Raw genomic sequence first — 16,018 nt, 5'->3', positions numbered from 1 at the left:
AAGAATGCATGTGTGACCCCATTTTGTTTTAGCTGCTTAACACTGCCAACATCTGGGAGAGGACCAGTCCCAGGCAAGACATGTAATTCTAGCCCTGAGAGAACAGGAGGCAGACTCTGAGGCAGCCCCTGGACACAGCTTCCCTGCTCTGGCCCTAGCAGCTGAGGGGGCTCTCATGGTTAGCAGTTCAGACTGGGTGAGCAGTGACATCCCCACTCTCTAGCCCTATGACCTGGGTCATATTCATCGGCCCAGGACTCTTTGAAATTTTGAAAATATTGCTGTGCTTTCACCCCCCGTCCCCCGCCCTCCAGTTTCCTTGTCTGGTTCTGAGCTGAAGGGTACTGTGCCATCCTGGGAAGGAGAGGCCTCCCTGTAAGAATGTTCCTGAGGGCTTAGCCCCTGTCACAATCAATTTTCAGTGGGCAGGTTGTTTTTTCTTGGTGAAGTTCCAGATAACAGACATTTCCCAATCAGAGGCTATAGACAAGAGGCAGGCCCTAGGTGTACCAGATGAAGGCCTATCTGTGGGCATCAGATCGGTCGCAGGCCAGAAGAAGGCTGCCCACTCTCTCTCTCGGGGACAGCACCCCTTTCTCTTCCCCATTTCTGAGAGAGCTTCCAGCGCCCAGTTTGGGACTCTCCCTTGAGGAGGGCAGTGCTCCAATGACCTGCACCAGCTCAGGAGGGCAACAGGGCCGTGGGTGCAGCAGCTGACTCCCAGGGTGTCTTGTTGGCCAAACAGGGCAGGAAGAAGGGGTCTCAGGAAGCAGGAGGGTTTGGGGGGGGTTACCCAGGGGAGGGTGAGCCATACCTGAGGGGAGGATAAGAACAAGCAAGCACATAAGGGAGCCTTGGAAGATAGTCACAATCAAGCTCCACTTCCTCCCGATCTGCTCAAGGAGAAAGATGCAACACAGCCGGGCGGGCACCTCCACGATTCCAGGAATCACTTGTGTGAAGTGGATGTTTATGCCCAAATCCTTCAACTTGAGGATCAGCATAAAATAACTGTAACCCACAGTAAACCTGAAATGAAGCCAGGAGAGAGACACAGAGAGAGATAGAGAGAGGGAGGGAGATGCAGCTCACAGGGCAGGAATAAAGACGGGGCAGAGACAAGTGGAGCAGGGTGGGAATGGGGGACAGAAAGAAGCTCGGAGCTCTGGATCTGTAGCCAAGCTGGTGTCCTCGGGCCTTGCCCCCCTGCAGCTGCCCATCCCCTCACCAGAGATTCTGGCAGGTTCTGCTTGCACTCCTTGCTGGCCAGTCCCAGGTACTCACCACACACAACCCATCACCAAGGTCACCTTGAGGAGGTGCTTATTGTTACAGAAGTCCAGGACAGAGGCCTTAGTCACCTTCTTTCCGGGTGGCTGCAGCTACAAGACAAGCAGGACCAACCAGAGGCCAGACTGAGACCCCAGCTTGCTCCCCACCCCCACAGGACCTCAACCACCCCCCCCAAACCTACCCCAATGCCAGCTTGGTCTCTGGCCTTCCGCTGGCAGGCTTCAATTTTGCTGTCACCATTCTCCTCAAGTGGTGGACTGGGGACAGCCTCTGGGCAGAGGTCCCAGGAGGAAGAGGCTCCTCCACAGCCCTAACCCTGGCCCCGCTCCAGGCCCAAGGCCTCTTACCTTGTCCAGCAGACTTAAGGGAATGATCTTCTTGTTCACACTGGCTGCGTAGCACAGCATCTGCTTGGCCTCTTCCACCCTCCCCTTCATCAGCAGCCACCGAGGGGACTCCGGCATGATCCTGTGTGGCCCACCAATGCTTAGCCATCCTTCTAAGCTGCCTCAGAGACCTCCAACGTAATGTGACATGGATGTTGGAGGCCTTGAAAGTGACCCTCCACCTCAAGGTGCCTCTGCCCCTTGCTGGCAGTCAGCCCTTCCCCAGGCCACACACAGCCCCCAGTGCCCCTCAGGGTCACCCCAGAGCCTGGCTGCCTCTGTCCTATAGCTTCTTCCCCCTCTGCTACCTCCACAAGCGCTCATGCTCACAACCCTCTGTTAGGGCCCCATTCTCATGGTCGGCATTTTTCCTGTCCCTCTCTGTGTCCTAACAGCCTGGAGGATACAGGGGACCCCAGGGCCCAGCCTGTGCTTGCGTGAATAGAGGTCCCCTCTGTCCCATCTCCTCCCCTCCCACAGTGCCCACTGCCCTTGACCTTGGAATAACTCTGGTCTCCTGATTCTTCCTGATCCTCCCAGGCTGTCAGAATCCACACAGGTAAGCATTTAAGGCATTTTTGATGTGCCTGGGAATGTGCTTGGTGCCCTTACATATAAATCAGTCAGTTTAATTCCTGCCCAACCCTGGACCTAGTATGATTATCTCCATTTTATTCCCAGTCTCAGGGGGTAAGGGCTTGCCCGAGGTCTTAGAGGCAGAGCTGGCATGGAATTCAGTGCCCTGATGAGGCACTCTTTACAAACTATGCCATCAGCAAGCTGACTTCTTGCACACCACCCCCCCACCCCCAATCCAGGCCCCAGCCTGAACTCCCGTGGCCAGCTGGGCAATGCCCTTGACACTAGGGGCAACTTCATTCTCTCTGCCTGCCCCTGCTCCTGCCCTCGGCTAGGGGCCAGCAGGAAGTCCCCCTGCCATCCTTCTCCATGGTAAGTCTAGGAACACTCCCAAAGAAAGTCACCCAATGGGACTACTTCAAAAAGATGGGAGATTGAGCATGTGCCCACCCTAAACCAGAGGAAAGAAAGTGGATATCAATAAAGAGAGTGGAAGAGAGGGCGGGTAGAAGAAAGATTTCACAAACACACACACAGCCCCGAAGTGGGTGGAGGCAGGTCGATGACCAGGCGGCAAGGCACTGGAACACCCAGTCCTCCCAAATGGGACTCTAGTTCCCTCTGTGGTTTGCACCCAGAGGCTAAGCCAGGCTGAGGACAAACACAGGGGAGTGGAGGGGAGGCCCCGTGACTGTAAGGGCCTACTTAGCCAGAGCGATTCCATCTCGGATGAAACAGCCATTTTGTTGTTTATGCAGTAAAATATGATTGACCAGTCCCTGATAACAGAGCCCAAATACAAGGGCGGGTCAGGTCAGGTGGAGAAAACAGAGCCCGAATGCAAGGATGAGTCAGGCTAGGTGGAGACATCCGATCACAATCTCCCTAAAGAATGTGGGCCCCACTTTTTGGGTGCCAATTCTGACCAAGGTGATAGGCTAGTTCAAATGGCTGCTATGGGGTGAATTGTAATTCAATTGGCCACCGGTGTGTGACCTAGCATGACTGTGCAGCTTTCTCTGTGTGTTGCAATCTCATCGGCCACCTCTGTGTGGCCAGGCTCAACCACATGGCCTTTGCTCTATAAAAGTTAGTCTGTGGCTGGGAGGGGTCGCTCTCTCTGTAAGAGGCGGCCCCGACTGGTCGGTTTGATTCTTTATTCTTGGCACGAAATAAAGCTTTGCTTGACCTTCACTTTGTATCAGTCTCGCTCCTTTGATCACGGACCCTATCAGCGACGATGACAAAAGTCCCCACTCCCAGCCCCACTGGGGAGCAAAACAACCTGAGCCAGGTAACGCCCTGGTTTTGGGATCCCTCAGAGAGAAGGCGCCTGCCATTTGGTCACCCAGTGGTAATCATTCTCAGAGTGTGGTCGGTGGACCAGCAGCATCCCGAGGGAGCTCCCTAGGAATTCAGATTCCCAGGCCCTGCCCCAGTCCTGCTGATTGAGACGCTCTGGGGGCAGAGCCCAGTCACTGATGTTTTAACCAGCCCCCATGTGATTGATTCTGTTGCTACTGGAAATTTGAAATGCATTGCCCTACAGGATTACCAGCCAATCAGCTTCTGTTCACAGCTTCCCATTAGCATCTTAGTAACTTGCTCTTAAAGATGAAGGGATGATCAAAAATCACCAAATGTTGGGGGAAAAAAAAGAAAAGACCTCTCAATGTAAACGGGGCCAAAAAAAAAATCAAGCAAGAAAACAAAAATTACCCCAGAAGACACAGGTAATGTAGGGAGCAGGAGAGGAAAAAAAAAGAAAACTCTAACTTGTATCCCCCAAAACATCTGAGAAGGTTTTGCAATTTTATCTTCATAGTACAAGTTTCCAATGCTATTGAGAAAATAATAAAATCAGAGAATGAGGAAGAGCTGTGTAACTGAACATTACATGGAAATTTTGTCTTGGAATTTCTGCTGATGTCCCAAGGCTATTAAAAATGACTGATAATCTCCCATTCTAAATAGAGGTGTTACCACATTTGGGACAGCATTCACTAAAAATAAAAACTAATAAAAATACAGAACAGCCTGGCAGCCACCTCCCTCAGCCACCAAGAGAGGTTGGAAATTTCCAGTTGGTGGTAGTGAGACTCTCTTGCCCTCCCCAGGTCGCTTTCATCTATTCAAACCTGGTGAAGGGGACCACCTTCGAGAAAGGGAGTCTACCCTCCCACTCTTTGCCTGGAACTTACTGATTCAGAAATGAGGGGACTGCCCTGTACTCCAGGCAGTCATTTACGGGGAGAGTTAATTCGCAAGCCCTCAAGTTGGAGTGCCTATGCAAACCCAAAGGTCAACCTGAATATGGTCAGGCAGGAAGTTGGTGGGAGCCACCTGCAATGGCAGGCTGGGGGATGGGGTGGTGAGAGTCATTTTGGCCAAGTGGACCCTGCTATCTTGAAGTCACCCTGCATGCTTGGGCGAGGAGACCTCTGCAGAGAGAAGCTATGGGTAAACTGTCAGCGACAGGGTGCAGAGAGGTCATAAGGACGGTGTCTGGAGCATTGGGAAACACCAGGTGGACCCCTGAAGACCTACATACGGGCCATGAAAGGCATAAGCCTCGGAACATCTGCCCTACAGAGCACACTGACCACAATTACAGCCCCTGTCCCACACTTCTTTCTTTTCTCTGATGCGCTAGCCCCTGCCTAGGACCTGGAAGGTCAGAGCAGGGAGACAAAAGAGGAAGGGCAAAGGTCAGAACCCTCGCCTGAGCTGGTTAGTCATCAGGGAGAAGCTGTGAACTAGCTGGACGAGACTGGATTTTTTAAAGCTTCAAAGTGAGTCTGAATGACCAAAATGAGACTTTTTCTTACAATTAAGAATGACTGTAAAGAGGGGGTGCCTGAGTGGCTCAGTTGGTTAAGCATCCGACTTTTGATTTCAGCTCAGGTCATGATCTTGGGGTCCTGAGATCAAACCCTGCATTGGGCTCAGCACAGATTCTGCCTCTGCCCCTCTCCCCACTCACTTGCTCTCTCTTTCTAAAATAAATAAATAAAATAAATCTGTTTTTTAAAACTTTTTTTTTTTTTAAGATTTTATTTATTTGTTTGTCGGAGAAAGAGCGTGCAAGCACAAGCAGGGGAAGGGACCGGCAGAGAGAGAAGCAGGCTCCCGGCTGAGCAAGGATTTTTTCCCCATGTCAGACTTGATCCCAGAACCTTGGGATCATGACCTGAGTCGAAGGCAGATGCTTAACTGACTGAGCCACCCAAGCATCCCAAATAAATAAAATCTTTGACAAAAAAAAGAAAAAAGAAAAAAAATTGACTGTAAAGAGAGGGAAACTGCCCAAGATATTGTCAAGTGTCAGGCAAGGAACAGCTGACAGAACATGTCTAAAGAAAAATGTGCCCCATCCAATGAGCTCTCTGCTCACAGAATGTAGAACTCTGTAGGCACCTATCAGAAGAAAGGGCTAAGAGTCCACAGTGTGATGGCTTCTGGGGAAGGAACTGGGGGAGCTGAGAGGAGCTGTAATTTTGGACTTATGTTTCACCACAACCTTTTGGTATTAAGACTTTAACAACATGCATTTATTGCTTTTTTAAAAAAAATGTTTTAAGGTCAAGCCATCAAACACTATTTCCTAGCTCCCATGACAGAGTCATGCCCCCTGGCATCAGCGGGGCCCCCCCGTACACACTTGGGAATGTCAGTGACTGCCAAAGATAGCAGCCAGCTTTGGTATTTGGAAGATCTCCAAGCCACATACATGCTCTTGCTCTTAACAGGTAACACCACCTCTTATAATCCATGTTGTGCACGGCACAGTGGGTAAAATTCAGAGCCACACAGGCTAAATCAAATCCCAGGTCTGCCACTTTGCAGCTGTGTGGCCTTGGGCAAGTTATTTTGATCCTCTGAAGCTTCAGTTCTCCTCTCACCACCCCCCACCCCTTCTGCCCCCAGGACAGGAGACACGTCCTTTTTGCAAAGTTGAAAAGATTAACCGTGATGATGTCAAGGTGAATCCTGATCCTTTCTCCACACAGAACTGCTGTCCTTACCCAGGTGACTTCTGTCTCTTCCTCTCACTCTCCACCCACTTTCTCTTCTCTCCCTCTGCCATCACGTGTCCCTTCCTAGCTTGGGAGTCTCAGGTTTCTGTCTGTGACTCCCCACAATTCAGAACAGGTTTCTGTCTGTGACTCCCCACAATTCAGAACACCACATACTCTACCCTGACTGTCTTTGCTGCCCAACCACATCATCACTATCCCCTTGCCCACCTCAGCCCAGCACTGTGGAAAGAGTCATCTCCTGGAAGGCTCCATCCTTCAGTCCCTCCTCTTTCCTCAACCCCCTGCCATTGCACTGAAGCCACCTTAGGGTCACAAAGGCCTTCTTCCCCAGCATCAACTTTCTTGCCTTCAACCCTGCCTTTCAACACTCTGGCTTCTGATTTTTCTGACCACTTCTTTGACATCTCTGTGAGCATCTCTGATGGGGATTAATGTTAGGGTTCCAGAGGTTCTGCCCTGGGCTCTTTCTCATTTCATCCGCATGTATTTTCTCCAAGGGAAAATTCTACCTACTCCACCCCCCTTCAAGGACCCTCCAGACCCCTCAACTTCCAGCCCATCAGACCCATCCCTGTGCACGCCGTGTTTGCTCACCAGATATAGGAGATGAGGGGGAACACGGGTGCCCCACCCAACAGAAACAGCAACCGCCAGTGGGAGAGGCTGTAGGCAAGACCATTCAGGAACATGAATCCCACAGAGAAAAAGCAGTGTTCCAGGATAATGGCGTGGGCCCGGTGTTGGCCTATTAGCCACTCGGTAGCTGTATGTAGGCCAAGAGGACAAAATCACGGTCAGCTCAGAGTCCCTGGGGTTACCCCGGCACCCAGCCTTCTGAGATGCCCCAGCCCTGCTTGGAACAGTTCAATCTGGGTGAAGGTTTTTCTGCCCGAGGTCAACAGGACTTCAAAGCCAAGCAGAGTGCCTCTGTGTTCCCAGGACACGTCCTAGGCCCCTTGTCTGACCTCCCAATCACACATATAGCCTCCAGTCCCTTCCTGACCTCACAGCTCCCTCTCAACACCTCCTGCCTGACCACGTGTTTCTCTCACGGAGATGGCCCATTGCTGGGCACAACTCCTCAGATGTGGCCTGACATGTGGTGAGGCAAGGAGTGTGTGCCCTTATCTTTGTTCTTAGTCCCTCAGGCCTCTGTGAAGAAACGAGTTCCCTTGGATAAGCTCCAAGGAGAAAAGGTCTCCTGCCTGGGCACCCTGAGCTCACTAGGCCACGGAAGCTGGAAGCTGAATGAGTGTATGGGAACTTGGGGCTTTGGCACCCCACAGGCCTGGGATGAAATACCACTCCTCCATGTAACTGTTGTGTGGCCCTGAGCAAGTTGGCTAACTTCCTGAGGCTTCTCTGCTAAAGGGATAAGAGAGGAGTACCTCCCGAAGAGAGTGCTGTCACGGTGACAGGAGACAGTACATAGAGAGGGTTTAGCAGCTGGCCCGGACTGTCTGAGGGGCTCAATACATATAAGCCATGGGGGGCGCAGGGGAACACCAGAGGTATGACGGGGAATGTGTGAGGTATGAAGGGCCAGGATGGAGGATGGGGGTGGAAGGGCAGTCTGAGCACAGCTTCTCCAGCATCTCCAGGACGTTGCGGGTGGAAGCTCCTCCCTCCACTGCCAGCCTCCACCCGCGCAACTCCATTAATCCTGCCGGCTCCCCTTCCTTACGCACCAGCCACGCCCCACGCTGGCCCCGCCCCCGCGGTGCGCGGCCCCCCAGGCACCGCCCCCTGTGCGCCCCCAGAAGGGACCCTCTCCCCATCCCCCCACCAGGCAGCCGGGCCTTACCTAAACACGCACTGCTGATGGCGTAGCACACTAAGGCCTGGGACACGCCGAAGCGGAAGAACAGGTACTGGTGAAAGGTATTGACGAAGGCTGTCCCGAAGCCAAAGACGGTCAGCCCCAGCAGCGACATCAGGATGGTGGGGTAGCGGCCCAGCCTGCGGGCGTCCAACGGAGGCTGCGCCAAGGGCTTGGACCTCCGTGGGCTGGCCCAGCAGGACACCCGGGGCGGTTCCGGAGCAGCCTGTAGGCCTCCGGAGTGTCCCTGCCCTCGCCGCCCCCAGCTTGAGACTCTAGCTCTGAATGCCCACGAGGAGGAGGCAGGGGCTTCCAGGGACCAGAGGGAACTCCAGGACACTCACTTGTCACTTACGAACCCAAAGATGAGGGACCCTATTAGGAGGCCGGCCGTTAACATGGTCTGCACGCCTTCCGTGTTCCGGTCCTTGCCACACACCAAGTCAAACTGGGGGTTTTATACAAGATTGGATACAGGCCTTTACCCAGGATCAACTTTTTGGGTCCAGGGACTGAGCCAACAGCCCTCCACCACCACCACCACCACACCCTCATCATCCCCACGCAGGGTGGGCTTTTAGGCAGAAGGAGCCTGGGACAGGGACAGGCAGCTGCATCTGGCAGACCCTGGGATTGAGGCCTGGAGAGAGGGGACCGGAGGCCCAGGCCAAGATGGGGAATGGGTGGAAATGTAACTGAGCAAAGGCTGGAATCACTGAAGACCCTTTCCCAAATGCAGATTCAAACTGGGCAGGTCTGTTTAGGGAAGGTCCCAGGTTACAGCTGTGGTGGAGAAACCCTGCAAGAGGTACCTGATCTAAGCTGCTTCTTTCCCCAGTTCTCTGTCGTGTGTGAGTTCAGACAGAGGGCAGAGCCACAGCTACAGAGCAATTCCCTGGACAGATGGCAAAGCCTGCCAGCTGACATTTGCCTCGACCCCCACGTCAACTCTAGCTTCCTGGCAAAGACAGGTGAGGCTAGGCCTAGACAACAGGGATCCTGCATTGCTGCCCTGGCCCTGTCTCTGCAAGGTCACCATGGACCAGTTGCTTCCCCTCCCTGAGCCTCAATATCCCCATCTGTTCAAGGAGGGTGAGGGCACATCTCTGGGCCTGTGGGGTAGCGATAGACAACTCAAGAGAAGGCACACCTCATTGACCAGCGATCGCTTCTTGGCCTCAGGATAGATCCACCCGTCTTGGCATGACTGTGTGTAGTTGAGGCCAAAATGGATAATAGAATCCAGATCCCAGGTCACAGGCAAGTACATGAGGCATGTCTGGAAACTGCCATTGGGTTCTCGGGGCAGGGTCAGATTTAACTGCTGAGCCTCTGACAGATTGGGTTCCACTGCCAGTATCCAGCTGGTATTGCAATAGGGCTTCTGGGCTGCGAACATGAAGATGTCAGCAAACATGAAGAAGGCCAACAGGATGTTGGGGATGAAGGTGAGGGCCACCAGCCTCCGCTGGAATGTGCCAAACTCCCCCACCACATCCAGGATGTTGGCAAAATTGTCATCCTGCTGGGCTTCCGGGGCCCTCAGTCTGCGTAACAGCATCTCCAGAGACGGGGACTGGGTGTGCACTGGTACCTCAAGCTGGTTCGAGTTCATGGAAGAATGGTGGGATCTGTGCTTTACCTTGCAGCCATTTTCTGTTGCCATCTGTTCAAAGAAAGGATACAGCTCACTCTCTGCTGACCCCACTTCCCAGACATCAGAGACTGGCTGGGGAGCCACTAACCGGAAGTTTGGATTCCAGCCTCGATGTTCTCTCTAGTTCCTTCCTTCAAGTAGGAAGTTTCTTCGCTGACATAGTTTGTTCCCTAGGGGCCCTACCCATCCCTGATTTTCAGTGCACTTAGCATTTTGTAAATGTTTTAGAAAATGCTATGCTTCCGTTGTCATTAGTAAGTTCCGAGGAGCTTTCTCTCCCACGGCTTCCCCACAACTGAAATTTTGGTTAGACGGACAGACAAACACTACCAGTCTTATAAAAGGTAGGAGAGATCTCCAGGGAAAAATCTTCCAAAAAAACAAGCAAAACCCCCCAAGATATCTGGATCAGGAGTAGCCAGGTGACCAAAGAAGTTGGGACACCTGGGGCATCAAAATGGTGGAGAGGCATAGAGCAGCATAGAGCCTAACTGGAAAGGCAGGTAAGGGGGAGGAGGGAGAGAGAGCAATATTGACTGTAAGAATATAAGCAGATCAAGCAAAGAGTTCAAAAGGAAGCATTCTAAAAGTCTTGAGAAGGCAATCCATTCTGAGTCAATAGAAAAAAGAACCAGCAGCCCCTGACTGCAGGTGTTGGAACTGTCAGGTGCCAAGTTTATAGAATTACTATTGTATAAGCTTTTTAAAGACACGAAAGTCCTAATTACAAGATGAACTCATGACAAGAATCAGCAAAAAGACGTTTTTGGAGGGAAGACACTGAACTTCTAAAATGGAAACACGCAAAGGAAAAAAGCTGAGTCAGATTTGACACAGAGGATTGGCACACTGGAACACACAGATGAAATGTGAAAGAGAGGCAAAGAGACTCAGGAGATACAAGGTTTACCATGCATCCAGTTGGAGGCCCAGTAGGAGCAATGGAGAAGTAAGAGTTAAAGAGATAAAAGCAACACATTTTCTAAAAACTTGGAAAACATCAATCCATAGACTCAGGAAGCAGCATATTCCAGGTGGGATCCATAAAAAAGAAACCCATAGCCATGCACATTGTAATAAAGCTGCAGAATGGCTGTGACAAAGGTCTTCAGAAACATCTAGAGAGAAGACAGGTCACTGACAAAGGAGCAGTGTGGTGTTCACAGTCTTCTGTTAAGAAACAAGATAAGCAACAAGGAAACCCAAAGAGAGAGAAAGTCTTGAGAAAAAAAGAAAATAGCCAATCTAAAATTGCTGACTCAGCAAAATTATCCATCAAGAACTAGGGCAAAATAAAGACAGTTGTAACTACTCAGACATTGAGGGAGCATTCATGTAAGAGACCTGATTTAACTGAGGTCCTAAAGAATAAGGAGGAGGAAAACTATCTTGGGAGGACAGCCTCAGATGCCAATAATGAGCAATCGAACATGGAAAACATGTAAGCAAATCCAACTATTGATCATATTAAATCATAAAAATCCTGTCCATTTGTGGCAGGAAAAAAAAGATTGAATGATGGGCAACAATAATATATGTCAAGAGGGGGACAATCTGAGCCAAAGTAACCTACAACCTTTCTATTGTTTGGGGTGTAGGACAGAGAAACCAGCATTCGAAGGCATATTTGCATGATAAAATTTCAAAGACAACCATTCCAGTGATATACCTAGAGAGCAGTAGTGGGAAAAGGTATGGAGAAATGAGACATGGTACACTGATTATCATGGATTGAGCCTTTTAATGATTTATTTATTTATTTAGAGAGCAGGCAGCAAGGGCAGAGGGGGAGGGAGAATCTCAAGCAGACTCCCTGCTGAGTGTGGAGTGGGAGCTCATGGCCCTGAGATCATGACCTGAGCTGAAATCACAAGCTGGACACTTAACCCACTGAGCCACCCAGATGTCCCCATGGATTAAGCCTTTTAAAAATTTTATTTATTTAATTGTCAGAGAGAGAGAGAGAGGCAGTCAGAGTGGCAAGTAGAGGCGGAGAGAGAAGCAGGCTCCCTGCCAAGCAAGGAGTCTGATGCAGGACTTGATCCCAGGACCCTGGGATCATGACCTGAGCGGAAGGCAGACACTTAATGACTGAGCCACCCAGGCATCTGATTAAGCCTTTTAAAAGTTAAATTCATATGCTGTTTTTACAGAGGATGGCCAGTATTTTCCAGTTCTCCCAGAACACACCCAGTTCCCATCCCTTGTGCTGTCATAATGACTCATAGTGTCCCCTTCATTTCTCATAAGCGTTTTGATTTTCATGAAAATTTGGTCACGCTGTAAGAAGGCACATTTAAAGAAGCATGAAAGGCTGATGGTAAGAGGATGGGAAAATTTCATTAGGTGAGGTGCCTGAATGGCTCAGTCGGTTAAGTGACTGCCTTTGGCTCAGGTCATGATCCCAGGTCCTTGGATCAAACCCCGCATCGGATTCCTCACTCAGCAGGGAGACTGCTTCTCCCCCTGCTTGTGCTCTGTCTCTCTCTCAATGAAATAAGTAAAATCCTTTTTTAAAAAAAAGTTCTGTTAGGCAAACGGTCATCAAAAGAAAGCTGATTTAGCCATATTACTACCAGATAAAAAGATAAAGTATCATTTGGAATAGAGAGATTCATTATCTAAATGTTAATTTTAAATATATATGAACCTGGGCGCCTGGGTGGTTTAGTTGTAAAGTGTCTGCCTTCAGCTCAGGTCATGATCCCAGCGTCCTGGGATCGAGACCCGCATCAGGCTCCCTGCTCCTCCGGGGTCTGCTCCCTCTTCCACTCCCCCTGCTTGTGTTCCCTCTCTCACTGTCTCTCTCTGTCAAACAAATAAATAAAATCTTTTAAATAAATAAATATGAACCTGATAAATGTCTTCAAATATATAAAACAATAATAAGTATAACTAATAAGAGAAATTGACAGCTCTGATATTATAAGAAATTTCAGTGCATCTTTTCCACGGGGTCAGGTGTACAAAAACGTAGCAAAGATAATTTGCATAACACAATTAATGAGCTTTTTCTAGTGGCCATTTGTAAACTTCTGCATCTAATCGCTAGAGAATACACATTTTCCTCGTACCTACTTAGGACATTTACAAAACTTTATCATATAAAGGCAAGGAAGGCAAGCCTCCACAAATTTCAAAGAATAGTCAGAAATTGTCTTTTGACTACATGCAATTGCATTAGAAGTCACTAACAAAGAGCTTAATAGCTTAATTTAGAATTCTTGTGTATGTCACATACATTTGTAATACAGCTGTAGGCATTTGTCAGTCTGCCTTCCATCCCGGGATCCCTTGGTCTCCTAAATGATTTTTTAAAAATTTGTATATGTAGGGGCGCCTGGGTGGCTCAGTGGGTTAAAGCCTCTGCCTTCGGCTCAGGTCATGATCCCAGGGTCCTGGAATCGAGCCCCACATTGGGCTCTCTGCTCAGCGGGGAGCCTGCTTCCTCCTCTTTCTCTGCCTGCCTCTCTGCCTCCTTGTGATTTTTGTCTGTCAAATAAATAAATAAATCTAAAAAAAAAATTTGTATATGTAAAGGTTCACTCTTTGCTCTCCAAAATCCTACGGGTTTTGACAAATGTATAGGGTCATGTCCCCTAGGACACCATAGACTATCATACAGGAATTTCACTGCCCTAAAAAAAAAAAATTTGTGTTCCACCTATTAAACTCTTTTTCCTCCTCTACCACCCTGGGCAACCACTGGCCTTTTTATTACATATCTTACCTTTTCCAGAACATTGTATAGTTGGAATCATACAGTATATAGCTTTTCAGACTGGCTTCTTTCACTTAGCAATATGCAATTTAAGGATCTTCCATAATTTTTCATGGCTTGATAGCTCTTATTTTTTTATTATTTTTTAAAAGACTTATTTATTTATTTATTTGACAGACAGAGATCACAAGTAGGCAGAGAGGCAGGCAGAGAGAGAAGGGGGGAAGCAGGCTCCCTGCCGAGCAGAGAGCCCGATGTGGGGCTCGATCCTAGGGCCCTGAGATCATGACATGAGCTGAAGGCAGAGGCTTAACCCACTGAGCCAGCCAGGCACCCTGATAGCTCTTTTTAAAATCATTGAATAATATTCTACTGTATTCACTTACCACAGTTTATTCATTCACCTACTGAAGAACATCTTGGTTCTTTCTAGTGTTTGGCAATTGTGACTAAAGCTGCTCAACATTTGCATGCTGGTTTTTGTGTGGACATAGTTTTCAAATCAGTTGGGTAAATACCTAGGAACACGTGTGCTGGATCATATGGTAAAACTATGTTTAGCTTTGTAAGAAACTGCCACACTGTCTTCCAAAGTGGCTGTACCATTTTCCACTCCCACCACCAATGAGTGAAAATGCTTGTTTCTCTGCATCCTTATCAGCAATTGGTGGTGTCAGTTTAATGGATTTTAGTTATTTTATTTTATTTATTTTTAAGGATTTTAATTATTTATTTGACAGAGAGAGAGTGAGCAGAAGTAGGTAGAGCCAGAGGGAGAATTAGGTTCTCTGCTCAGTAGGGAGCCTAATGATGTGGGATGATGCGGGCCTCTATCCCAGGACCCTAAGACCATGATCTGAGCTTAAATCAAAAGTTGGACACTCAGCTGAGCCCCTCAGGCACCCTTCCAACTTGCTGTATTTTTTTTTAAAGGAGTTTATTGATTTATTTGAGAGAGAGATCACAAGTCGGCAAAGAGGCAGGCAGAGAGAGAGGGGGAAGCAGGTTCCCTGCTGAGCAGAGAGGCCAATGCGGGGTTTGATCCCAGGACCTTGAGATCATGACCTGAGCCAAAGGCAGAGGCTTAACCCACTGAGCCACTCAAGTGACTGAAGCTTACTGTATTTTTTATTGAGACTTGTATTGAACCTATAGGTTGGGTTGGAAAGAACTGACATCTTAATAATAATATTGGGTCTTCCGATCCATGGACATATATATATATATATATATATATATATATATATATATATTCATAAGTCTTATAAATATATACATATAAGTTTTTAAAAATTTATGAATAGCCATAAGTCAAAAAGGAGATCATGATGGAAATTTTAATATATTTATAAATGAGTCATAATGAGTGATAACATATTAAAACCTGTATGTGGTATAAAAGGTGGTACTCTGTAGGAAATTTATAGCTTTAACTATTTATAATAGAAAATCAGAAAAACTGAAAAAAGTAAGATGCCTATGATAAAAAGTGGGGAAAAAACAGTAGTATAAGCTACTTTTATACTAAAAGTAGTATAAGTAGGGGCGCCTGGGTGGCTCAGTGGATTAAAGCCCCTGCCTTCAGCTCAGGTCATGATCCCAGGGTCCTGGGATCAAGCCCCACGTCTTGCTCTCTGCTCAGCAGGAAGCCTGCTTCCCTTCCTCTCTCTCTGCCTGCCTGTCTGCCTACTTGTGATCTCTGTCTGTCAAATAAATAAATAAAATCTTAAAAAATAAATAAATAAAAGTAGTATAAGTAAAGGAAGGAGATAGTAAAGTTAAGACAGAAATAAATAGAAATCAAAAATATAATAAAAGAATCAACAAAGTCCAAAATTGGTTCTTTAAGCAGATGAGTAAATTAGACACACCCCTGGTGAAATTAAATAAAAAATTTAAAAACAAAATACAATAAAGTTTTTTATCTATGCAAAAAGGAATATAAAGACTCAGGAAGATTAAAAATATTAACTAAATGCTAACATCAACTTTATGTCAATGAATTTGAAACGATGAATTAAGTTCCCAAGACAAAATGAATTCAATAGACTCAAGAATAAATAGAAAGCCTTACAAGTTCTAGTGATGAAAGAGATGAAAGCAGGGGTGCCTGGGTAGCTCAGTCAGTTAAGTGTCTGACTCTTGATTTCAGTTCAGGTCATTCTCTCAGGGTCTTGGGATGGAGCCCCACATCTGGCTCTGTGCTCAATGGGGAGCTGGTTGAGATTCTCTCTCTCCCTCTCCCTCTGTGCAGCACCCCCATCTCTCTCTTTCTCTTCTCTCTTTCTAAATAATAATAATAATAACATAAAATAGAATAATTTTTTTTTTAAAAGACATGAAAGCAGGGGCACCTGGGTGGCTCAGTGGGTTGAGCCTCTGCCTTCGGCTCGGGTCGTGGTCTCAGGATCCTGGGATCGAGCCCCGCATCCGCATCAGGCTCTCTGCTCAGCAGGGAGCCTGCTTCCTCCTCTCTCTCTGCCTGCCTCTCTGCCTACTTGTGATCTCTCTCTGTCAAATAAA

The 16,018-nt window shown here is 48.2% G+C and overlaps 1 protein-coding gene across 1 annotated transcript in view; it reads right to left on the bottom strand.

Moving 5' to 3' along the window:
• LOC111159016 (solute carrier family 22 member 14) overlaps positions 1-16,018 on the bottom strand; it is a 35,220-nt gene that overhangs the window by 4,376 nt on the left and 14,826 nt on the right. The window contains exons 3-10 of the mRNA XM_022521372.1: positions 9,268-9,783; positions 8,462-8,565; positions 8,103-8,257; positions 6,893-7,061; positions 1,641-1,761; positions 1,285-1,382; positions 794-1,029; positions 194-215 (exon numbers count right to left, since the gene is read on the bottom strand). Coding sequence (XP_022377080.1) covers positions 194-215; positions 794-1,029; positions 1,285-1,382; positions 1,641-1,761; positions 6,893-7,061; positions 8,103-8,257; positions 8,462-8,565; positions 9,268-9,783 — 1,421 coding nt within the window. The remainder of the gene's footprint in view (positions 1-193; positions 216-793; positions 1,030-1,284; positions 1,383-1,640; positions 1,762-6,892; positions 7,062-8,102; positions 8,258-8,461; positions 8,566-9,267; positions 9,784-16,018) is intronic.

This window comes from Enhydra lutris, unplaced genomic scaffold, assembly GCF_002288905.1.
Source record: "Enhydra lutris kenyoni isolate GAN:26980312 unplaced genomic scaffold, ASM228890v2 scaffoldscaffold66, whole genome shotgun sequence".
NCBI lineage: Eukaryota > Metazoa > Chordata > Mammalia > Carnivora > Mustelidae > Enhydra > Enhydra lutris.
Note: the sequence above shows the minus strand (reverse complement) of the source record. Positions and strands in the feature narration are given on the sequence as shown.